This window comes from Leucoraja erinacea, chromosome 36 (assembly GCF_028641065.1).
Source record: "Leucoraja erinacea ecotype New England chromosome 36, Leri_hhj_1, whole genome shotgun sequence".
Classification (NCBI taxonomy): domain Eukaryota; kingdom Metazoa; phylum Chordata; class Chondrichthyes; order Rajiformes; family Rajidae; genus Leucoraja; species Leucoraja erinaceus.
Window position 1 is genome coordinate 2,454,128 of NC_073412.1, and position 23,790 is coordinate 2,477,917.

The 23,790-nt window shown below is 44.0% G+C and overlaps 1 protein-coding gene across 1 annotated transcript in view; it reads left to right on the top strand.

Annotated features, from left to right (window-relative positions):
• Positions 1–23,790, top strand: part of hcn4 (hyperpolarization activated cyclic nucleotide-gated potassium channel 4) — a 162,901-nt gene that overhangs the window by 25,515 nt on the left and 113,596 nt on the right. The window contains exon 2 of the mRNA XM_055662923.1: positions 16,594–17,017. Within this exon, the coding sequence (XP_055518898.1) occupies positions 16,594–17,017 (424 nt within the window). The remainder of the gene's footprint in view (positions 1–16,593; positions 17,018–23,790) is intronic.

A 23,790-nucleotide genomic window follows, 5' to 3' on the forward strand; every position in this document is an offset into this window, starting at 1 on the left:
ACACACACACACATATATATATACACACACATGTATATATACACACAGATATATGTATATATACACACACATACACACACGTATACACACATATATATACACATACATATATATATACACACACACATAAATACACACATATATACACACACGCGCACACACACACACACATATAGACACACACACACACACACACACACACACACAGTCACACAGACACACACACACACACACACACAGACAAAGAGGCACAGACATCCACATATATACTCACATTCACACATGCACAAATACGGACCAACACACACAGACACACACACGCCCCCCCCCACACACACGCAGACATATATACACACATATATACACACATGCACACACACAGAGACACAAACACCGACACACATACACACATAGACCCACATATATGCACACAGACACATAGACACACAAACACATATAAACACGTACACATGTACACACATAACTACTTATATACACATAAAGGTAGAGACAAAATCTGGAGTAACTCAGCGGGACAGGTTGCGTCTTTGGAGAGAAGGAATGGGTGCCATTTCGGGTCAAGACCCTTCTTCAGACTGAATACACACACATATGCTCAGATGTGCACACACACACACACACACACACACACACACACACACACACACACACACACACACACACACACACACACACACACACACACACACACACACACACACACACACACACACACACACACACACACACACACACAAACCTGCACTTCTTTGGAGTGTCGAGGGAAACCAGAGCACCCGGAGAAAACCCACGTGGTCACAGTGATAACGTACAAACTCAAACAGTTTACCGTCTATTCTGACACGGAAACAGGCCCTTCGGCCCACCGAGTCCCTGCTGACCAGCGATCCCCGCACATTAACACTATCCTACACACACAAGGGACAATTTACACTTATACCAAGCCAATTAAGTTACAAACCTGCACCTCTTTGGAGTGTGGGAGGGAACTGAAGATCTCGGAGAAAACACACACGGTCGCGGGGAGAACGTACAAACTCCGTACAGGCAGCACCCGTAGTCAGGATCGAACCCGTGTCTTTGGCGCTGTGAGGCAGCAACTCTACCCCTGCAAGACAATGCCACCCAAAAATTAAAATTCCAAAATTTGAGATTGGTAGATTTTTGTTTAAGAAGGAACTGCTGATGCTGGAAAATTGAAGGTAGACAAAAATGCTGGAGAAACTCAGCGGGTGCAGCAGCATCTATGGAGCGAAGGAAATAGGCAACGTTTCGGGCCGAAACCCGGAAGGGTTTCGACCCGAAACGTTTCCTATTTCCATCAGGGTTTCGACCCGAAACGTTGCCTATTTCCTTCAGGATTTCGACCCGAAACGTTGCCTACTTCCTTCGCTCCATAGATGCTGCTGCACCCGCTGAGTTTCTCCAGCATTTTTGTGTACCTTGGTAGATTTTTGGCAGGCGTGGAAAGAATCAATTAAGAAACAAATCAGCCAGGAATTAATAATATCAAAACTGACTTGGGTACCAGACTGGTCAACTCGTATTCCAATGTTTAAATGCATGACAGCTTGAAGTATCCACCAGGACTTACTTTGAAGTTGTACCATGACAAATAGAACCTAATTCTCTTTAACCCAACAACATTGCAGGGCTTTCGAATGTCTTCATACATTAAAGGTGTTATACAAATGGAAATCGCTGCTGCAGGACCTCATTCAGGACCTCATTCATGAAGTCACCCTCTCTGACAGATGACAAAAGAATGATGAGCTTGCTCAGGAGTTTAGAGATACAGCGCGGAAACAGGCCCTTCGGCCCGTCGAGTCCGCGCTGTCCAGTGATCCCGGCACACGAACACTATCCTACACACACACAAGGGGCAATTTACAATTTTACTGGCAAATTAAGCTACAAACCTGTACGTCTTTGTAGTGTGGGAGTTGGAGGCTGAGGGGCCCCTTAGACAGAAGTATATAAAACTATTTCGAGGCATCGCGAATGTCGATGGTGAGGATCTTTCTCCGGGGGTAGAAATACAAATCCAAGTTTACAAGGTGTGAGGAGAAAAGTTGAAAGGAGGTGTGGAAGACAATTATTTTTAACACAGTGGTCGGTGCCTGGAATGTGCTGCAGGCGGACGCTGCGGAAGAAAATAACACAGCAAGATTTAAGAGGCATGCGGATAGAACTATGAACATGAAGGAAGGGAGGGCAATAGACCACATGCAGGCAAATGGTCAGAACAGCCACAGTGGGCTGAATGGCCTTTTCTTGCTACATATATTCAGCTTAAATTCTTAAGGGCCTACTCCTGCACTTATTGTCTATTGTCTATTGACAGGCTAGATGCAGGAAAAATGTTCCCCATGTTGGGGGAGTCAGAAACCAGGGGTCATAGTTTAAGGAGAATGGGTCGCCCATTTTCGACTGAGATGAGGAAAAACTTTTTCACCCAGAGAGTTGTGAATCTGTGGATTCCTCTGCCACAGAAGGCAGTGGAGGCCAATTCACTGGATGTATTCAAGAGAGAGTTAGATATAGCTCTTAGGGCTAACGGAATCAAGGGATTTGGGGAGAAAGCAGGAACGGGGTACTGAGTTGGATGATCTCTGGAACTCTCTGCCACGGAGGGTAGTTGAGGTCAGTTCATTGGCTGTATTTAAGAGGGAGTTAGATGTGGCCCTTGTGGCTAAGGGGATCAGGGGGTATGGAGAGAAGGCAGGTACGGGATACTGTTGGATGATCAGCCATGATCATATTGAATGGCGAATGGTGCAGGCTCGAACGGCCGAATGGCCTACTCCTGCACCTAATTTCTATGTTTCTATGTTTCTATGTTTCTATCAGCCATGATCATATTGAATGGCGGTGCTGGCTCGAAGGGCCGAATGGCATACTCCTGCACCAATTTTCTATGTTTCTATTTTTCAATGTTCTGTCCAATGAAAGACACATCTTTATAGAAGGAAAACACATTGGGGTATTTAGTAAGAAGCATAGAAGCATGATAGTTGAACGATCCTCCGTTAAATAGAGATAGGTTTATTGGTTGTAATGGACATGGTAAAATTCATGGCATCTTCACAGTTATTCAGTGACAATAAATTATATGAAAGTATTCATCAGGATGTTTTTATTGCCTTAACCATTTAATTTTGAACTTCTTTTACGTTCAATAAGTTAGTTGATATTTTTTTGGGAGTAAATTAAAGGTGTTGACATAAAATCATTGCCTTCCTCAGAACCGGTCAATATTTGTCATTTTCTCGACAGTAATTTGCACTTCTTTCTTGTCCTTCACAAGCAGTTTTGAAGATCAGATCAATTAAAGTGGATCATCTCTCCCCACAGAACATTGCTTCCATTACAACTGGATCCTCAGTCCGACGATGGTCCTGTAACAGGGAATGTCTGACCCGCTGGGTTACTCCAGCATTTTGTGACCCACTTCTCTCTTCCCCAGTCCCGATGGAGGTTTGCAGGCCAGAAACATTCATCGCTTCTTCCTTCCACAGATGCTGACTGACCTGCTGAGTTTTTCCAACACTGTCTGTTTTTGTTTCAGAATTCCAGCAATCCTCATTTTGTTTTATTATTATCCTCAGTCTTGATTATTTACGCCCAGTTTACCTCGAGAAAATGATGGTGAATCACCTTCTTGATTAGCTGCAGTCCCTCTGCTAAAGATGCTCCCATGGTGAATGTTCCAACACATACATCCCCAACGGTGCTGAAGAAACGACGAGATATATCCAAATCACAACAAAATCTGTCTAGTGGCAATAGACAATAGACAATAGGTGCAGGAGTGGGCCATTCGGCCCTTTGAGCCAGCACTGCCATTCAATGTGATCATGGCTGATCATCCACAATCTTGTGGGGGGGGAAGCTTCAAGCATGGGAAATTTTAAAATTTTTATAAGAAAGATTTTAGCGATATAGATACAGGTACAGTGCAGAAACAGGCTCAGAGGTGTCGGAAGGAACTGCAGATGCTGGATTAAACCGAAGATAGACACAAAAAGCTGGTGTAACTCAGCGGGGCAGGCAGCATCCCTGGAGTGACATCACCCATTCCTTCTCTCCAGACTTGCTGCTGTCCCGCTGAGTTACTCCAGCTTTTGGGGTGTGTATCTCCGGTTTAAACCAGCATCTGCAGTTCCTTCCTACGCAAGTAAACCATCACGTGATTTTTCCGTGATCTTTCATCAGCCCATCTCATTCAGAGGGAAATTTCCGGAATCTTTCTTCATAATTGTAACACCTAAATATTATGGCACCAATTCGACTGTTTTAATATGCTAAGGAACGTACAAAATGGTGCGAGGTGACAAAACAGTCTACGTGCGTCTGTATTGTTTGCCTCTGGATACAAAGCTAAGGATTTCATTTCCCATTTTAATACCTTCTTCACTTTAGCTGTCACTTTTAATGCCCTCTGTATCTCCACACTAAAGCCCTGGTGACTCCAGTGGAAGCCTTTTAGCAGTTATGAGCAGTTTGCACCCTAATCCCTATTTCCAAATTGCAATCCTTTATACTTTTTCCACATTGAAGGGCATCAACTATTTATTTGCTCAATTTACTCACCAATTTCAACCTTAAATTTTCCCTGCAATTCACCATGTTCTCAACTTTCTGGTAGATTTGGACAGTCTTCCCCTCTGAATCTGTGGAATTCTCTGCCACACAAGGCAGTGGAGGCCAATTCTCTGGATGTTTACAAGAGAGAGTTAGATTTAGCTCTCAGGGCTAAGGGAATCAAGGGATGTGGGGAGAAAGCAGGAACGAGGTACTGATTTTGGATGATCAGCCATGACCGTATTGAATGGCGGTGCTGGCTCGAAGATCCGAATAATAATAATAATAATAACTTTATTTGTTAAGCACCTTAAAAACAACCAAAGCTGACCAAAGTGCTGTACAGAAAAAAGAAAACAAGCAAGACATCATAAAACAGGCAGAACAACAGAACATACAACTAACACGAGGCGCATAAATTACATACAAAAATCCAAACAATAAATTAAAAAAAAACATAAAACACGAGTACGAACAACGCAGCAAAACCAAGCAAATAAAGTTAATAAACAATTCAACACTTCACTGGTCTACAAAGGCCACGGAGAATAGATATGTCTTCAGGAGTGACTTAAAAACAGCTAGAGAAGGGGCCTGTTTAACGTGCAGAGGCAATTCATTCCACAATCTCGGAGCCGACACGGCAAAGGCACGGTCCCCTCTGAGCTTCCGCTTAGTCTTTGGCTCAATCAGGAGCTGATTGGGAATGGCCTACTACTGCACCTATTTTCTATAATTCTAGTTTCAGTTTAGTTTATTGTTACGTGTACCGAGGTACAGTGAAAAGCCTTAGTTGCATGCTATCGAGTCAGCGGAACGACAATACATGATTACAATCGAGCCGTCCACAGTGTACAGATACATGATAAGAGAATAATGTTTAGTACAAGATAAAACCAATGGCTTCCAATCAATGATGGTCTCCAATGAGGTAGATAGTAGGAAGGAACTGCAGATGCTGGATTAAACTGAAGATATTCACAAAAAGCTGGAGTAACTCAGCAGGACAGGCAGCATTTCTGGAGAGAAGGAATGGGTGACGTTTCTGGTCAAGACCCTTCTTCAGACTGATTAGGGATAAGGGAAACGAGAGATATAGACGGTGATGTGGAGAGATAAAAAACAATGAATGAAAGATATGCAAAAAAGTTTGCAGTCCTGATTGCAGTCTGAAGAAGGATCTTGACCCGAAACATTGCCCATTCCTTCTCTCCAGAGATGCTGCCTGTCCCGCTGAGTTACTCCAGCATTTTGTGTCTATCTTCGCTTTAAACCAGCATCTGCAGTTCCTTCCTACACATTTCCCTGTCCATGATCCCTTCATCTCTTTTCATCTCATCGCTGAATGGCAAATTTTAATGAGTTGTTCACCTTGCTCAGGAGATTTAATCCACCAGCAAGCTCCCATTATCTGGAGGGAGTGTGGACAATGGATTAGATGACCTTTTGTCAGGCTGTGTTATCTCCTGACATTGTTCAATGATTAACCACAGTTAGCGGCCGGGCGCATGCCGGCTTTTATGCAGCCAGTAATGGCTCTGTCCTCGCATGCCGTTAATTGCTCCTTGCCAATAACTTTGACTTTCATCAGTTTGATAGCAGTGTGTTTTGATTATTCTGCAACCACGGGTGAACAACGAGGAAGATGACTGGACTTTATTGCCTTCCCTGACAGTGGGGGGATGTTTATGTTCAACTTGTCTTGTGTTCTCTTTCTATTCGTATGGCTGTATGGTAACTCAAGTCTCACGGTATCAATTGGTGCACGTGACAATAAATAATGAAACTTGAACTTGAAGGTAGACAAAAATGCTAGAGAAACGCAGCGGGTGCAGCAGCATCTATGGAGCGAAGGAAATAGGCAACGTTTCGGGCTGAAACCCAAAGGAAATAGGCAACGTTTCGGGTCTCCCACTCTACTCTGCAGTGTATAAGCCTGCTTTATGTCACATTAAATAACAACCTCGCAACCCTGAGATCCCTAATGACCACTGGTGTCCTGCCTAGTTGCAATCAGTGCATGTGGCGATATGCATTTTGCAATCATCCTACTTATATTCGAATATCACTGTACCTGTACCTTAATTGGTACACATGACAATAAAAGACCTTTGAAACCTTTGAAATCTTTATATTAGACGGCTCCTGTGGTCTATAATGACATCTGCATTACAAAGTGGTGTTGCTTGTTTTTGACTTAGTGCTGGACAGATTTTAGTTTAGTTTAGAGTATACTTTATTATTTATCTCATGTGTACTGAGGTACAGTCAAAAGCTTTTTTGTTGCATGCTATCCAGTCAGTGGAGAAACTGTACATGATTACAATCAAGCTGCCCAAGGGATTCAGATACCGGATGAAGGGAATAATGTTTAGTTCCATATATAGAAACATAGAAACATAGAAATTAGGTGCAGGAGTAGGCCATTCGGCCCTTCGAGCCTGCACCGCCATTCAATATGATCATGGCTGATCATCCAACTCAGTATCCCGTACCTGCCTTCTCTCCATACCCTCTGATCCCCTTGGCCACAAGGGCCACATCTAACTCCCTCTTAAATATAGCCAATGAACTGGCCTCAACTACCCTCTGTGGCAGAGAGTTTCCAGAGATTCACCACTCTCTGTGTGAAAAAAAGTTCTCCACATTGAGTGATTATGCTGCTGGTCCCATATGATTTTTGAATATTGATTTCTCTAACTTCAAGTAACCCCTCTCCATCCCTCCCCCACCCAAGTCACACCAGCTTCTTGTTCCCACCTATCAAGCATCTAACAATCCGAAGAAGGGTCTCGACCCGAAGCGTCGCCCATTCCTTCTCTCCAGAGATGCTGCCTGTCCCGCTGAGTTACTCCAGCATTTCATATCTATCTTCAGCGTAAACCAACATCTGTAGATCCTTCCTAAACTTTAAGCCTCTCTAAAGGAAATGTATGGAGGGAGGGGAAGGTGTGTGTATAATGTCCCTGTCCCACTTAGGAAACCTGAACGGAAACCTCTGGAGACTTTGCGCCTCACCCAAGGTTTCTGTGCGGTTCTAGGAGGTTTTAGTCAGTCTCCCTACCTGCTTCCACTACCTGCAACCTCCAGCAACCACCTGCAACCTCCGCGAACCGCGTGGGGCGCAAAGTCTCCAGAGGTTTCCGTTCAGGTTTCCTAAGTGGGACAGGGGCATAAGAATCCACTATACATGGTCGTGTCGAATTCCGTCTGTTACTCCAATGGCAGAACCTTGAGATCACACATAGGACTCATCAGTCATATCAGGCTCAACAGTCTTGCAAAAAAGTCTTGCACAACAAGTCTAGCTCAGAAGAAGTGTGGTGTGTTTTGTGTCTTTGAAGAGCCCATAACCATGAAATATTAGAGGTCACGTTTTCGAATGAATCGTATGTTATTTTCTGCTCTGCTGTTGCTCTTTGATAACGTATGATTAATTAACCTCTTTTGGCCGTCTGCAGTCTCATAGATATTAGGCACTTATATTTTATAATATATTTAGTAGGGCAGATTTATTTTTAACATTCAAAGCTAAACAGAATCAATAAGCTATGTCATGTTGAAATAAATTCATCCTTGGTTCATCTGGACAGTATTTCAAACAAATGTTTGGAAGTAATAAATTGCATTGACATTTTTTAGCTATTGTTTTTTAAAGCAGTGGACATGTCACACACAGTAGATATCAGGAAAAAGAAAGGTCCCGATCCGAAACGTCACCCATTCCTTTTCTCCAGAGATGCTGCCTAACCCGCTGAGTTGCTCCAGCTTTTTGTGTATGTCACAGCGCCAGAGACCCGGGTTCGATCTACTGGTGCTGTCTGTACGGAGTTTGCACGTTCTCCCATGTGGGTTTTCTCCAGGTGCTCCAGATTCCTCCCAAAGACATGCAGGTTTGTAGTTTTAGTTTTAGATTGTTAGTTTTAGAGGTACAGCGCAGAAATGTGCCCTTTAGCCCATTAATAGACAATAGACAATAGGTGCAGGAGGAGACCATTCGGCCCTTCGAGCCAGAACCGCCATTCAATGTGATCATGGCCGATCATCCCCAATCAGTACCCCGTTCCTGCCTTCTCCCCATATCCCCTGACTCTGCTATTTTTTAAGAGCCGTATCTAGCTCTCTCTTGAAAGCATCCAGAGAACCGGCCTCCACCGCCCTCTGAGGCAGAGATGCTTCGCTACCTCTTGCCTGATGGGAGAGGGGGGGGGGGGAAGAGGGAGTGACGGGGGGTGAGACTGGTCCTTGATTATGCTGCTGGTCTTGCTGAGGCTTGGCAGTTTTGGCCTCCCGCAAGCACTGTGATCAGTAGGTCCTGTCCCTACTGTTGTACTGATCTATATTCTACAAATACTGGAGATTTACCAATTATTCTTCATCACTGGCTGTTAATCTCATTCATTTTGGGTGGTGTTCAGTTTTACACAGATTGGCTGCTCAGTTGTCTCTGTTTGCCTCCTCGTATGTGAAACACGAAAGTCAACTAGCAGAACAGCAACCAGAAAGACAGATGGTATCTTGGCTTAAATTACCGGTGGATGGAACACAGGAGAAAGGAAGTCCTACACAAGCTCGACAGGGGGTTGGTGAAACATCTCCCAAACTCCTGTGTACAATATGGTCTCTTTATTTAGGTCGGGATCTACAGGGAGACTACACAACCAACCTTCCTTAGATTAATTACTGGGGTAAAAGAATCTTCATATAAAGAAAATGAGCAGAATATGTCTACATTATCTTAGAGTCATACAGTATGGAAACAGGCCCTTCGGCCCAACTTGCCCACACCGGCCAACCTGTCCCAGCTACACTCGCCCCACCTGCCAGCATTTGGCCCGTGTCCCTCCAAACCTGTCCTATCTGTGTGCCTGTCTAACTGCTTCTTAAATGTCTGTGGAATTCTCTGCCTCAGAATCTGTGGAATTCTCTGCCTCGGAGGGCGGTGGAGGCGGGTTCTCTGGATGCTTTCAAGAGAGAGCTAGATAGGGCTCTTAAAATAGTGGAGTCAGGGGATATGGGGAGAAGGCAGGAACGGGATACTGATTGGGGATGATCAGCCATGATCACATTGAATGGCTTGAAGGGCCGAATGGCCTACTCCTGCACCTATTGTCTATTGTCTAAATGTTGGGATAGTCCCAGCCTCAACTACCTCCTCTGGCAGCTTGGTCCAAACATCCACCACCCTTTGTGTGAAAAAGTTACACCTCAGATTCCAATTAAATCTTTTCCCCTTCACCTTGAACCTATGTCCTCTGGTCCTTAATTCCCCTACTCTGGGCAAGAGACTCTGTGCATCTACCCGATCTATTTCTCTCATGATTTTATACACCTCTCTAAGATCACCCTCGACCTCCGACACTCCAAGGAATAGAGTCCCAGCCTGCTCAAACTCTGCCTACTGCTCACACTATCTAGGCCTGGCAACATCCTTGTCTTGATTTAACAACAAAGAAATCTCACTGAAGCCTGGAAGTTTCTGACACGTTTGACAAAGTAGACACTGTAAGAATAGTGGGAGAGAAAAAGCATAATCTGGGGATAAATTGTGAAGATTTGGTTGAAGTGAAGAGGAGTTTTTTCCTCATGAGGCTTTAAGATCTTCTACATTCAGGGAACAATGAAACTGGAGGTACACAAAAAAGCTGGAGAAACTCAGCGGGTGCAGCAGCATCTATGGAGCGAAGGAAATAGGCGACGTTTCGGGCTGAAACCCAAAGGAAATAGGCAACGTTTCGGGTCTCCCACTCTCCCACAACGTTTCAGGCCGAAACCCTTCTTCAGACTGGAGTTGCTGATCGTGTTCAAGATTAAAAGTAGATTTGGTTTCAAGGGAAAATCAAGCGTTTTTGGGGATAAGGCACTAGAGTTCAGTTTAGTATATTGTCACGTGTACCTAGGTACAGCGAAAAGCTTTTGTTGCGTGCTATCCAGTCAGCGGAAAGACAACACATGGCCTTGCCAAGGCAGCATGAAGTGTAGATGGAGTGAATGGAAGGGTGGTTGGTTTGTGTGATGATCTAGGCAGTGTCCACTATTCCCTGCAATTACTGGTGGTCTTGGACGAAGCAGTTCCCAACCATGCCTGGGATGGTTCCTGGGATGTCAGGACTGTCTTATGAAGAAAGACCGGATAGACTTGGTTTATACTCTCTAGAATTTAGGAGATTGAGAGGGGATCTTATAGAAACTTACAAAATTCTTAAGGGGTTGGACAGGCTAGATGCAGGAAGATTGTTCCCGATGTTAGGGAAGTCCAGGACAAGGGGTCACAGCTTAAGGATAAGGGGGAAAAATCCTTTAAAACCGAGATGAGAAGAACTTTTTTCACACAGAGAGTGGTGAATCTCTGGAACTCTCTGCCACAGAGGGTAGTTGAGGCCAGTTCATTGGCTATATTTAAGAGGGAGTTAGATGTGGCCATTGTGGCTAAGGGGATCAGGGGGTATGGAGAGAAGGCAGGTACGGGATACTGAGTTGGATGATCAGCCATGATCATATTGAATGGCGGTGCAGGCTCGAAGGGCCGAATGGCCTACTCCTGCACCTAATTTCTATGTTTCTATGTTTCTATGCTGTGATGCATCCTGATAAAATATTTTCTACGGCGCATCTGTAGTTGTTGGAGAGAGTTGTTGGGGCCATGACAAACTTCTGAAGGAAGTCCAATTGAAGGCAAGATCAGATTGGCCATCGGTTTAATGAATGGCAATGCGTGGCCAAACCTGCTGCCATCTCCATCAATCTTCCCTTTTCACAAGCAAACCTGTCATTAGCAGTGAAACACGTTTGCTATTATCACCATTGGGATTGCATTTCATTAAACACTAATATTTCCTTGAAAAAAACCCAGCTAACACACATTTGATTGTAGACAAAAATGCTGGAGAAACTCAGTGGGTGAGGCAGCATCTATGGAGCGAAGGAAATAGGCAACATTTCGGGCTGAAACCCTTCTTAGAAACATAGAAACATAGAAAATAGGTGCAGGAGGAGGCCATTTGGCCCTTTGAGCCAGCACCGCCATTCATTGTGATCATGGCTGATCGTCCCCTATCAATAGCCCGTGCCTGCCTTCTCCCCATATCCCTTGACTCCAGTAGCCCCTAGAGCTCTATCTAACTCTCTCTTAAATCCATCCAGTGACTTGGCCTCCACTGCCCTCTGTGGCAGGGAATTCCACAAATTCACAACTCTCTGGGTGAAATTTTTTTTTATCTCACCTCAGTCTTAAATGGCCTCCCCTTTATTCTAAGACTCTTCAGACTGATTCACACAGTTGATTTCCTTGTTTCACATCGACAACTGTGAATGTGGTTCCAAACTGTAATTTGAATATGTTTCTCAGAATATATTTACATTCTGCCTGTACAAAATACAAAACAATTGAGCTATTCGCCAAATGTGAATTTGCAATACAATGGCAATCTTATAGATGATATAACGTTGTTCCAGATAGGTGTTAATTAAGCAGTGGGGAGTGGATGTACTTGCAACAGCGGCACGCCGGGCTGTATTAGGGCCTGTTTGCTTCCATTTGGATTATTTGTGGCCAGAAAGCCATCTGCTCATTCCTCGATCCAACATGCTGGTGAAGTGTTGGATGAAGAAAGCAAACAAATCAATCATCTTGATATTACACGACCCCCCTGCTAGTTCAGCAACGCATGGGGCCTCAAGCATTATTGCCTTTTCCACAAGGTGATAGGTTTTAGCTCAAACTATCTGCGTTAGAGTTACAGTCTCGTTCATTGTCACGTGTATCTTGCACTAACTATTAGTCACCTTATTCACTGTTTTAACTGCATTTTCTCTGTAGCTGTAACATTATATCCTTCAAACTTTTTTTTTGTTGCAAAGCCTCACGTGTGAGATGATCTGCCTGGATAGTGAGCTAAGCAAAGTTATTTGCTGCATCCCAGTTCAGTTTATTGTTACGTGTACGGAGGTACAGTGCTTTTGTTGCACGCTATCCAGTCAGCGGAAAGACAAGACATGATTACAATCAGGGCATTTACACAATGAGCAGGTTTTTTAGTTAATTGGCTTGGTATAAGTGTAAATTGTCCCTCGTGTGTAGGATAGTGTTAGTGTGCGGGGATCGCTGGTTGATGTGGACTCAGTGGGCCAAAGGGCCTGTTTCTGCGCTGTATCTCTAAACTAAACCAGACCTCATCTTGATCCATTATCTCCCTGTATACTTATATCGGTGCCATCCCAAGCCTCTGGATCTCATTGTCCCAAACGAAAAATGTCAGAAAAACTACCAAGAGATTCACAACAAAAAGATTTTCACCCGGAGCAAGCCCAGAATACTGTGTTTGGGCATCAGGCTGAGACAGCTCTAGGCTCCATCCCATCTTTACCTCTTACAATGGCAAGTGTAGATGGGACATGTTGGTCGGTTTGGGCAAGTTGGGCCGAAGGGCCTGTTTCCACTGTAGATTCTATAACTCTATGCATTATTTCTGAAGCAATGTTGAATCTTCACAAGGGATATCATTAGCCATTCTGGTATCATTTTTAAATGTTATCCTGGGTTCCTAGTACAGTTTCCTCAGCTTCCTTTAGTTTAGTTTAGTTCAGTTTAGATGCACAGAGTCTCTTGTCCAGTCTCTATGAATCTATCACCGTCTTGAGATACAGCGCGGAAACATGCCCTTCGTGGCACCGACTCCGCTCCAACCAGCGATCTCCGCACATTAACAGTATCCCACACTCGGGACAGTTTTTACATTTACCGAGCCAATTAACTTACAAACCTATGCGTGTTTGGAGTGTGGAAGGAAACTGAAGATCTCGGAGAAAACGCACGCAGGTCACGGGGAGAACGTACAAACTCCGTACAGACAGCGCCCGTAGTCGGGATCGAACCCGCATCTCTGGCGCTGCAAGCACTGTAAGGCAGCAACTCTCCTGCTGCACCACTATGCCACCCAAATGAAAGAGTTATTAAGTTGGGTATTCATTAATTTGGATAAAGAGTATCTCCTAGATACTCAGTCTCCTAGATACTCAGTCTGAAGAAGGGTTTCGGCCCGAAACGTCGCCTATTTCCTTCGCTCCATAGATGCTGCTGCACCCGCTGAGTTTCTCCAGCTTTTTTGTCTACCTTCTCCTATAAACGAGTTAGCTGAGGCAGGTACTATCACAACCTTTAAAAGACATTTGGACAGGTAAATGGATAAGATATGTTTCGAGGAGGTATATGGTTTCAGAGCAGGCCTTGTTCAAACTGGCTTGCATATATCCTAAAACAGACACAAAAAGCTGGAGTAATTCAGCGGGTCGGGCAGGATCTCTGAAGAAGGGTCTCAACCTGAAACATCACCTGTTCCTTTTCTCCAGAGATGCTGCCTAACCCGCTGAGATACTCCAGCTTTTTGTGTGTGTCTTCGATTTAAACCAGCATCTGTAGTTCCTCCCTACATATTATGTATATAACCTACTTACATACACTTCAAAAGTGTTCCCATTACCTTCAGGCTATCTAGAATGGGCATCAAATATGCTGTGGAAAAAAAACATCTCTGCCTTCAGTTATGCTTCCTATCTTGAGGCTTTCCTTACAAAATGTTGCTTGCCTAAGACTATTTTTTAAGGCTGTACAACATTTTCACTCAAGCAGACTTTCCTGAAGGGACGTATACACTGAGTTTGAAGTTTTAAAAAAAAATGTCGGCCCATCTTTAAGATTTGGATTAGACTGCAGGCGGGCGGGCTAATTAATTGCAATCCTTTCGTTAGATGATGAAGGTGGAATGTGATCATTGTGATACTGGTCTAACAGCCTTGATGAGAGGCGAGGGCTTTGTTATTGTGAAACCGGTGGAAATTGTTAAAGTATAAATAGAAACAGCAGCTTGTTAGGATGACTATTCTCAGAATGTGTTCTTGCAGAAAGTCATCAGATTTTGCACGGGTCTGTGTGTCACTTCCTTTCAAAGCCTAGGTGCTTAGACCTCACCTAATAATGTTTATGTTTGTCCTGCCTAACTTCGCTTCTAAAAAATCCCTCTTCTCCCAACCCTCTCATCTCCAAATTCCAGGTTCATAAAGGCCCTGTCCCACTGTACGAGTTCATTCAAGAGCTCTCCCGAGTTAAAAAAAAATCAAACTCGTGGTAAGCAGGTAGAATGTATGTAGCGGGTGCGTCGGAGCTCTTAATGGCCCGTAACGCTAACAGCAGGTACTCGGGAAACGTGGTAAGCTCGGGAAGACTCGTGAAGATTTTTCAACACGTTATTTAATTTCCCCCAGAGATGCTGCCTGTCCCGCTGAGTTACTCCGGCATTTTGTGTCCATGTGCAGTGTTAACCACCATGTGCAGTTCTTTCCTACACATCCAGTCAGCGGAAAGGCTATACAAGTCAAGTCAAGTCAAGTTTATTTGTCACATACACATACGAGATGTGCAGTGAAATGAAAGTGGCAATGCTCGCGGACTTTTGTGCAAAAGACAAACAACAAAACAACCAAACAAATTATAAACACAATCATAACACACATATTCTTTTACATAATAAATAATGGAAGGAAAAAAAAACGTTCAGTACAGTTAGTCCCTGGTGAGATAGGCGTTTACAGTCCGAATTGCCTCTGGGAAGAAACTCCTTCTCAACCTCTCCGTTCTCACCGCATGGCAACGGAGGCGTTTGATTACATGATTACAATCAAGCTGTCCACAGTGTACAGATACTGGATAAAGGAAATAACATTTAGACAAGTCAAGTCAAGTCAAGTTTATTCGTCACATGCACATACGAGATGTGCAGAGGTAGTGCAAGATAGTCCAGTAACGGCTGATTAATAGCGTGGAATAGTACTCAACAGAGAGTGTTACTGCCTCGTAGCTCCAGAAACCTGGTCCAACCCTGACATTCGGTGACCAAGTAGATGTCTCCTGAGTTTCCCCTTTACCTCCCATATCCCCAGAATATTCTGATGGGCATTTGGCAATTTGGACCAAAGAACCTTGGTTAAAGCCTTTTGCCCAGGGTAGGTGAATCAAGGACCAGAGGACATAGGTTTAGGGTGACTTAAAGATCGGTGTGATAAAAAGGTTTTAAACCTCGAGACATCGGCTTAAGAGGAAGAGGGAGATATTCCGTTGGGACCAGCGACATTCAGAGCAGATGATAGAGGCTTTGGTGAGAGGGACAAGATTTTATAGGAATCTGAAGGGCAACATTTTCACTCAGAGGGTGGTGGGTAGATGGAACAAGTTGTAAGTGGAAGGAATTGAAGCAGCTACAATAACAACAGGTACATGGATAGGATTGAGGGACCTGAGCCTTTAGTAAAAGGGTGGTGAATCTGTGAAATTCATTGCCACAGATGGCTGTGGAGGCCATAACATTTTTCAGGCAGGTGATTGACAGATTCTTGATTAGTACGGGCGTTAGGGGTTATGGGGAGAAGGCAGGAGAATGGGGTTGGGAGGAGCCTGAAGTCTGCAACGTTCAGGTTCAGGAATAGCTACTTCCCCACAGCCATCAGGCTATTAAACCTGGCTCGGACAAAACTCTGAACATTAATAACCCATTATTTGTTATTTGCGCTTGATCAGTTTATTTATTCATGTGTGTGTATATATTAATATTATGGTATATGGACACACTGATCTGTTTTGTAGTCAATGCCTACTATGTTCTGTTGTGCTGAAGCAAAGCAAGAATTTCATTGTCCTATCAGGGACACATGACAGTAAACGTGAACTTGAACTTGAACTTGATATACTATCAGCCATTAATGAATGGTGGAGTAGACTCGATGGGCCGAATAGCCTACTTCTGTGTCTTATGGCCCGATGGCCAAATGGGACAAGCTTGGATGAGTCGGGACCAAGAGCTGTGTGACTCTACGACTCTCCATCAGAAATAAAGACAAGCGTGTTAGATTGCAGTGTGGGCCGGGATGGACACATCAGAGGGAATGCCTATGCAGAAATTGTTAGTTATAATAAAATGTCTCTATTCATCCTTGCAGGTTCTACTGGGATTTGACTATGCTGCTTCTCATGGTGGGGAACCTGATCATCATTCCCGTAGGAATCACGTTCTTCAAGGATGAAAACACAACTCCGTGGATAGTCTTCAACGTAGTGTCGGACACGTTCTTTCTTGTTGATCTGGTGCTAAATTTTAGAACTGGGATTGTGGTGGAGGACAACACAGAGATTATTTTAGACCCTCAGAAAATCAAGATGAAGTACCTGAAGAGCTGGTTTGTGGTGGACTTCATCTCCTCCATCCCAGTAGACTATATTTTTCTAATAGTGGAAACCAGGATTGACTCGGAGGTTTACAAGACTGCCAGGGCACTGCGGATTGTAAGGTTTACCAAGATCCTCAGCCTTCTCCGGTTGTTGCGATTATCCCGTCTTATCCGTTACATCCATCAGTGGGAAGAGGTGAGTCTTTCTGTTTCAATGGTTCAATGGAACTATATTGTTCCTGGGTGCAGTGACATTCATTTTTATTCAGGATACATGTCAGTAAAATCTTGCTATACATAGGCACAATTGTACATGAGATGAGTTCATTCTCACGTGTAACAGGAGGCAGTGAAACACTTTTGTTGCGTGGCGGGAAGCCAAGTGCGTTCTCATAATTTTTGATGCAGATGCTTGAATCTTGATCAAAATACAAGGTGCTGGAGGACAGGCACAAAAAGTTGAAGTGACTCAGTGGGTCAGGCAGCATCTCTGCAGAAATGGAATAGGTGACATGGAAACATAGAAACATAGAAAATAGGTGCAGGAGTAGGCCCTTCGAGCCTGCACCGCCATTCAATATGATCATGGCTGATCATCCAAATCAATATCCCATCCCTGCCTTCTCTCCATACCCCCTGATCCCTTCAGCCACAAGGGCCACATCTAACTCCCCCTTAAATCCCGCCAATGAACTGTGTGGCCTCAACTACCTTCTGTGGCAGAGAATTCCACAGATTCACCACTCTCTGTGTAAAAAATGATTTTCTCATCACGGTCCTAAAAGACTTCCCTCTTATCCTTAAACTGTGTGACCCCTTGTCCTGGACTTCCCCAACATCGGGAATAATCTTCCTGCATCTAACCTGTCCAACCCCTTAAGAATTTTGTAAGTTTCTATAAGATCCCCCCTCAATCTTCTAAATTCTAGCAAGTACAAGCCGAGTCTATCCAGTCTTTCTTCATATGAAAGTCCTGCCATCCCAGGAATCAGTCTGGTGAACCTTCTCTGTACTCCCTCTATGGCAAGAATGTCTTTCCTCAGATTAGGAGACCAAAACTGTACGCAATACTCCAGGTGTGGTCTCACCAAGACCACCTTAAAGGAGGTGTCGGACTGCCAGTTGCCGGGACATTGGTGATGGATCTCTACTTGGAAAGCAAAAGGATTTTCAGCTGATCTTCCCAATCTCTTGAGGTCCCATCTAGCCCATGTGGCAAATTCTGAAGTGTGATCACTGCTGCAAAATGTGGAAGAACATGCCACCTATTTGTATCAAGTGAAATCCCACACTAAAGAAGGCTGATGATGGCCAGGCAGGAATATTTGTTGTTTAAGACGGAACTGCAGATGGCACCCTTTATGTGGTGATTATTTGCATACCTTGTGTAAGCAAAACAAAGACTATCATTGTGACATGTCACATGCAATAATAATGTAAAAGTCGTTCATTCATTCAAGTCAAGAGTCAAGTCAAGAGAGTTTATTGTGTCCCAGATAGAACAATGAAATTCTTGCTTGCTGCAGCACAACAGAATATTGCAGGCTTAAATACAGATCAGATCAGATCAATGTGATCATATACCATAGAATATAGATATACACACACATAAATAAACAGATAAAGTGCAATAGGCTGTTATAGTTCAGAGTGTTTAAGAAGGAACTGCAGATGCTGGAAAATAGAAGGTGGACGAAAATGCTGGAGAAACTCAGCGGGTGCAGCAGCATCTATGGAGCAAAGGAGATAGGCAACGTTTCGGGCCGAAACCCTTCTTCAGACTCTGAAACTGTCTCCGGAGGGAGGAGGAGAACTTCTTCAAAGTAGGCATACCTTGAGGAGATTTTGCAGTGGAGTAGACAAAGAGTTTAAGAAGCAACTGCAGATGCTGGAAAATCGAAGGTGGACAAAAATGCTGGAGAAACTCAGCGGGTGCAGCAGCATCTATGGAGCGAAGGAGATAGGCAACGTTTCGGGCCGAAACCTTGTGTTTAATAGTCTGATGGCTGTGGGGAAGGAGCTATTCCTGAACCTGGACGTTGCAGATTTCAGGCTCCTGTACCTTCTACCCGATGGCAGCGGAGAGATGAGTGTGTGGCCAGGATGGTGTGTGGGTCCTTGATGATGTTGCCAGCCTTTTTGAGGCAGCGACTGCGATAGATCCCCTCGATGGAAGGGAGGGTAGAACCGATGATGGACTGGGCACATTCATTCATTCAAGGGAAGTACAGAACTGGTCGCATCACTAGAGCAGCAGCTCAGAGTTTCTGAGAGAGGGTTCACTCTGTTAACCTTTTTACTCTGAAAGTTTTCAAAATCTTGTGAACTCTGATCTATCTCAATCCCATTCTCCTCCTTTCTCCCCATAACCTTTGACGCCCTGTACTAATCAAGAATCTGTCAATCTCTGCTTTAAAAACACCCCATGACTTGGCCTCCACTGCCTTCTGTAGCATTGAATTCCCCCAGATTCACCACCCTCTGGTTAAAGAAATTCCTCCTCATCTCCATAGTAACGCTACATCCTTTATTTCTGATGCTGTGTCCTCTGGACCTAGACTCTCCCACTAGTGGAAACATCCTCTCTACATCTACTCTGTCTAGGCCTCAGCAGGGAAGGGAGTCATTTAGCTCATTGAGTTTGTACTTGGTCTTTCTACTCCCTTTAGGATTGAATCTATCTTCACCATTTACCTGGCAGTACACTGCTGACCCAAATCATTTCCTTAAACATTTATTCTCAGGTCACCTTTGGCTCTTTTGCCAATTGGCTTTAAATCTTGAAGCATCAGCCTACAAGAACAGTTGGCTGTTCTTTCATCTACGCTGTATGGGACCGACATGGTACAAAATACCTCCATCATATCCTTCAGACAATCCTCCCACAGTCATCAAGTCAGACAGCATCGAAACAGGCCCTTCGGCCCACCATGTCCATGCCAGCTATTGTACATAGAATAGTACGGTACAAGAACAGGCCCTTCAGCCCATCATGTCCATGCCAGTTATTGTACATAGAATGGTACAGTACAAAAACAGGCCCTTCGGTCCACCATGTCTGTGCTAACCATTGTACAGAGAACAGTACAGTACAAGAACAGGCCCTTCAGCCCACCATGTCCATGCCAGTTATTGTACATAGAATAGTACAGCACAAGAACAGGCCCTTCAGCCCACCATGCCCATGCCAGCTATTGTACATAGAACAGTACAGTACAAGAACAGGCCCTTCGGCCCACCATGTCCGTGCCAGCTATTGTACTCAACTCTATTCTTCCCATTTACTAGGACTTATCTGTAGCCTTCTACGCCTTGGTGATTTGTGCGTTGTTCGTTCCATCTGTCTGTTCCAAGGAGAAGAGTCTTAGATTCTCCAGACTAAGCATGTAATCAAAATCCCTCGACCCTGCAGTCCTCCTTTGAAAGATTTGAGTCTTCCAGACTCTCATTATAGGCCTATAGTCCGTTGCTGTTCCTGAATGTATTTACAATCTTGTATTGAAACTAATTACTTTCAAACTAAGCTGCAGCCTCGATTAGCCTGCCCACATCTGAAAAAGCCTTCCATGATAATAGACAGGCACCCAGCACAATGTTATTCTCCGTTTTGTGTCTGCTTGGCATCTCTCCAGCAGAAAATTAGTTCGGTCAGAGGCAGGAAACAAGTAATAAAATTTCAGCCCACCAGCTGTTGGCATTTTTTTTATATCTAAAAAAACCCCATAGATTCAATCTCCTTTCTTGCTTGGTGCCGAACATGAAACACATGCAAATTCTTGAATGAAAACATTTACACTCCTTTGAAATATACATCACATCAAAGTGATTGAAGCCCAGAATTCTAAAGCATCATGTGCAAATGACATCGTACATAATCAATACAATCAGTTGAATCCCGGCCACAGAGAGATATTACAGTCCTTGTTGGACCCATGCAATAAGGGTTTACCATAGATAGACACAAAATGCTGGAGTAACTCAGCGGGTCAGGCAGCATCTCTGGAGAAAAGGAATAGGTGATGTTTCGGGTCGAGACCCTTCTTCAGACCGTCTTCCAGACAGAACAACTGTTCCATTCATAGAGTCACAGTGATACAGTGTGGAAACAGGCTCTTCGGACAAACTTACACACATGGGTCAACAAGCCCTAATAAAGGGTTGTTTGGGGTTAATTGACCATAGTCAATCGCCTGCCGGGTGTAAAAGAGGAAGGTACACAAAAAAGCTGGAGAAACTCAGCTATTCCTTCACTCCATAGATGCTTCCTGGTCTCGACCCGAAACGTCACCTATTCCTTCGCTCCATAGATGCTGCCGCACCTGCTGAGTTTCTCCAGCACTGTTGTCTACCTTCGATTTTCCAGCACCTGCAGTTCCTTCTTGAACGAGAAGGAATGGGTGATGTTTCGGGTCGAGACCCTTCTTCAGACCTGAACCATCACCCATCCCTTTCCTCCAGAGATGCTGCCTGACCCCCTAAGTTATTCCAGGATTTTATGTCCACCTTCCGTTCAAACCAACATCTGCAGTTCCATCCTGCACATTATGTTTTTCATTGATAAGTTAACATTTCCTTTTGAGCTTGCAGCCTCTGGGTGCAGAAGCCAATTCTAAACCCCAGTAAGCAACCAATTCATAAATCCACCCGCAAAATAACCTGCCAGAATTGATAATTTTTATGTAATTTAAATGATTACAGCAGTAGAATGGTTCTGTTATGTTGGATCAATGATCCAGCCATACGAATTCATGTTCATTCAATAATATGCAATTCAAAAAATATCTAGTACTAATCTCAATAAATCTACTGACAGCATTTGTAACCATGGTATTACTGAATTGTCATTAAAAACACATTTGGGTCTTTAACAGGGGATGGAGATATGCCGTCTTTACCCCATCTGGCCATATTTCAATCTAGACTCATCACGGTATGACTGTTTTTAGCTGGATAGGAATGGTTTAGAGCAGTTTACATCAGTGTCATTCACACACGAGTCTTTATCACAAAATTCCATTCACCCTCGACTAAATTTTCTTATGTTTTTTGGTAATTTTTGTCTTATTCTCCCTTGCGTATAACTGTACATATAATTTGCTTGGTCTCATAGAAACATAGACAATAGGTGCAGGAGTAGAGGCCATTCGGCCCTTCGAGCCTGCACCGCCATTCAATACGATCATGGCTGATCATCCAACTCAGTATCCCATCCCTGCCTTCTCTCCATACCCCCTAATCCCTTTAGCCACAAGAGCCACATCTAACTCCCTCTTAAATCTAGCCAATGAACTGTGTGGCCTCAACTACCTTCTGTGGCAGAGAACTCCACAGATTCACCACTCTCTGTGTGTGAAAAAAAATGTTTTTCTCATCTCGGTCCTAAAAGATTTCCCCCCTTATCCCTAAATGAGCAAAAAACTCATGAGCTAAAAACATAAATTAACTAATTCACCCCAAAATAATTTCATTCGCCCTTGGGTGAACCATTCACCAGTTTAAGAATGTTTAAGAAGGAACTGCAGATGCTGGAAAATCAAAGGTAGACAAAAATGCTGGAGAAACTCAGCAGGTGCAGCAGTATCTATGTTGCTGCTGCACCCGCTGAGTTTCTCCAGCACTTTTGTCTACCACCAGTTTAAGAAGCATTGGTTTAGAGGGTTATGATCCAAATGTGGGCATATAGGATGAGTTTAGATGGGGCATTTTGGTCGGCATGGACTGAAGGATGTGTTTCCATGCTGTATCATTCTATGACCTCTGGCGTGCATGACTCATTTCAAGGCTCATTAATACTGTAGATGGACGGAAAACATTGTGATGCTCAGACAGCAAAGGAGTAGCTGACGTTTCGGGTCTGAAGAAGGGTCTCGAGAGATGCCTTTCTCCAGAGATGCTGTCTGACCCGTTGAATTACCCCAGCCCTTGATGTCTATCATCTAGGTTGTTGCCTCAAGTCTGGGTGAAGAGTCTTGAACCTTCCGACTCAGAACCAAGCAGGCTACCCGCTGAGTCGAAGATGTCATAGGACATTCAATTTACAATCTACAAGCAACGGTTCATGTTTCTGAATGCCTGGTGATGAGGATTCCCGCAGTGATTGGAGAACTGTGAAATTGCCTCGGGCGTCTTTAACTTAGAAATGGAGCGAATCAACAAATGGCCAGTCATCTTGGGTGAAGATTGTAACGAAATGTGGTAAAGAAACCCACACTAAAGCCCCTGTCCCACTGTACAAGGTAATTCAAGAGGTGTTTTCCCCTGATTCAAACTCGGAGAACGTCCGTAGCGGGTCCGTAGGAGTTCGTGGATGTCATCGTAGCGGTTCGTTTACGAGTAAAAAGTAACAATTTTTTTCATCACGAGTATTTTTTTACTCGTGAACATTTTTCACAGTGTTGAAAAAACGTCACGAGTTTACCGGATTTCCCCCGAGTACCTACACGTTACATGTGCGAGCCGCTACGGGACATCCACAAATTCCTACGGACCCGCTATGGACATTCTCCGAGTTCGAATCAGGGAAGAACTCGGGAAAACCCTTGAATTACCTCGTACAATGGGACAGGCCCTTAAGGATTAATCTACAGTAGCTAATTAAACTACCAGCATGTTAGTTTAAGAAGGAACTGCAGATGCTGGAAAAATTGAAGGTAGATAAAAATGCTGGAGAAACTTAGCGGGTGAGGCAGCATCTATGGAGCGAAGGAAATAGGTCAACCTATTTCCTTCGCTCCATAGATGCTGCCTCACCCGCTGAATTTCTCCAGCATATTAGTTTAGTTTAGTTTAGTTTAGAGAAACAGGCCCCTCAGCCCACCTGCGATCCCCACACATTAACACTATCATACACACATTAGGGACAACATACACTTATACCAAGCCATTTAACCTACAAAACCTGCACGTCTTTGGAGAGTGGAAGGAAATCGAAGATCTCGGAGAAAACCCGCATGGTCGCGGGATGAACGT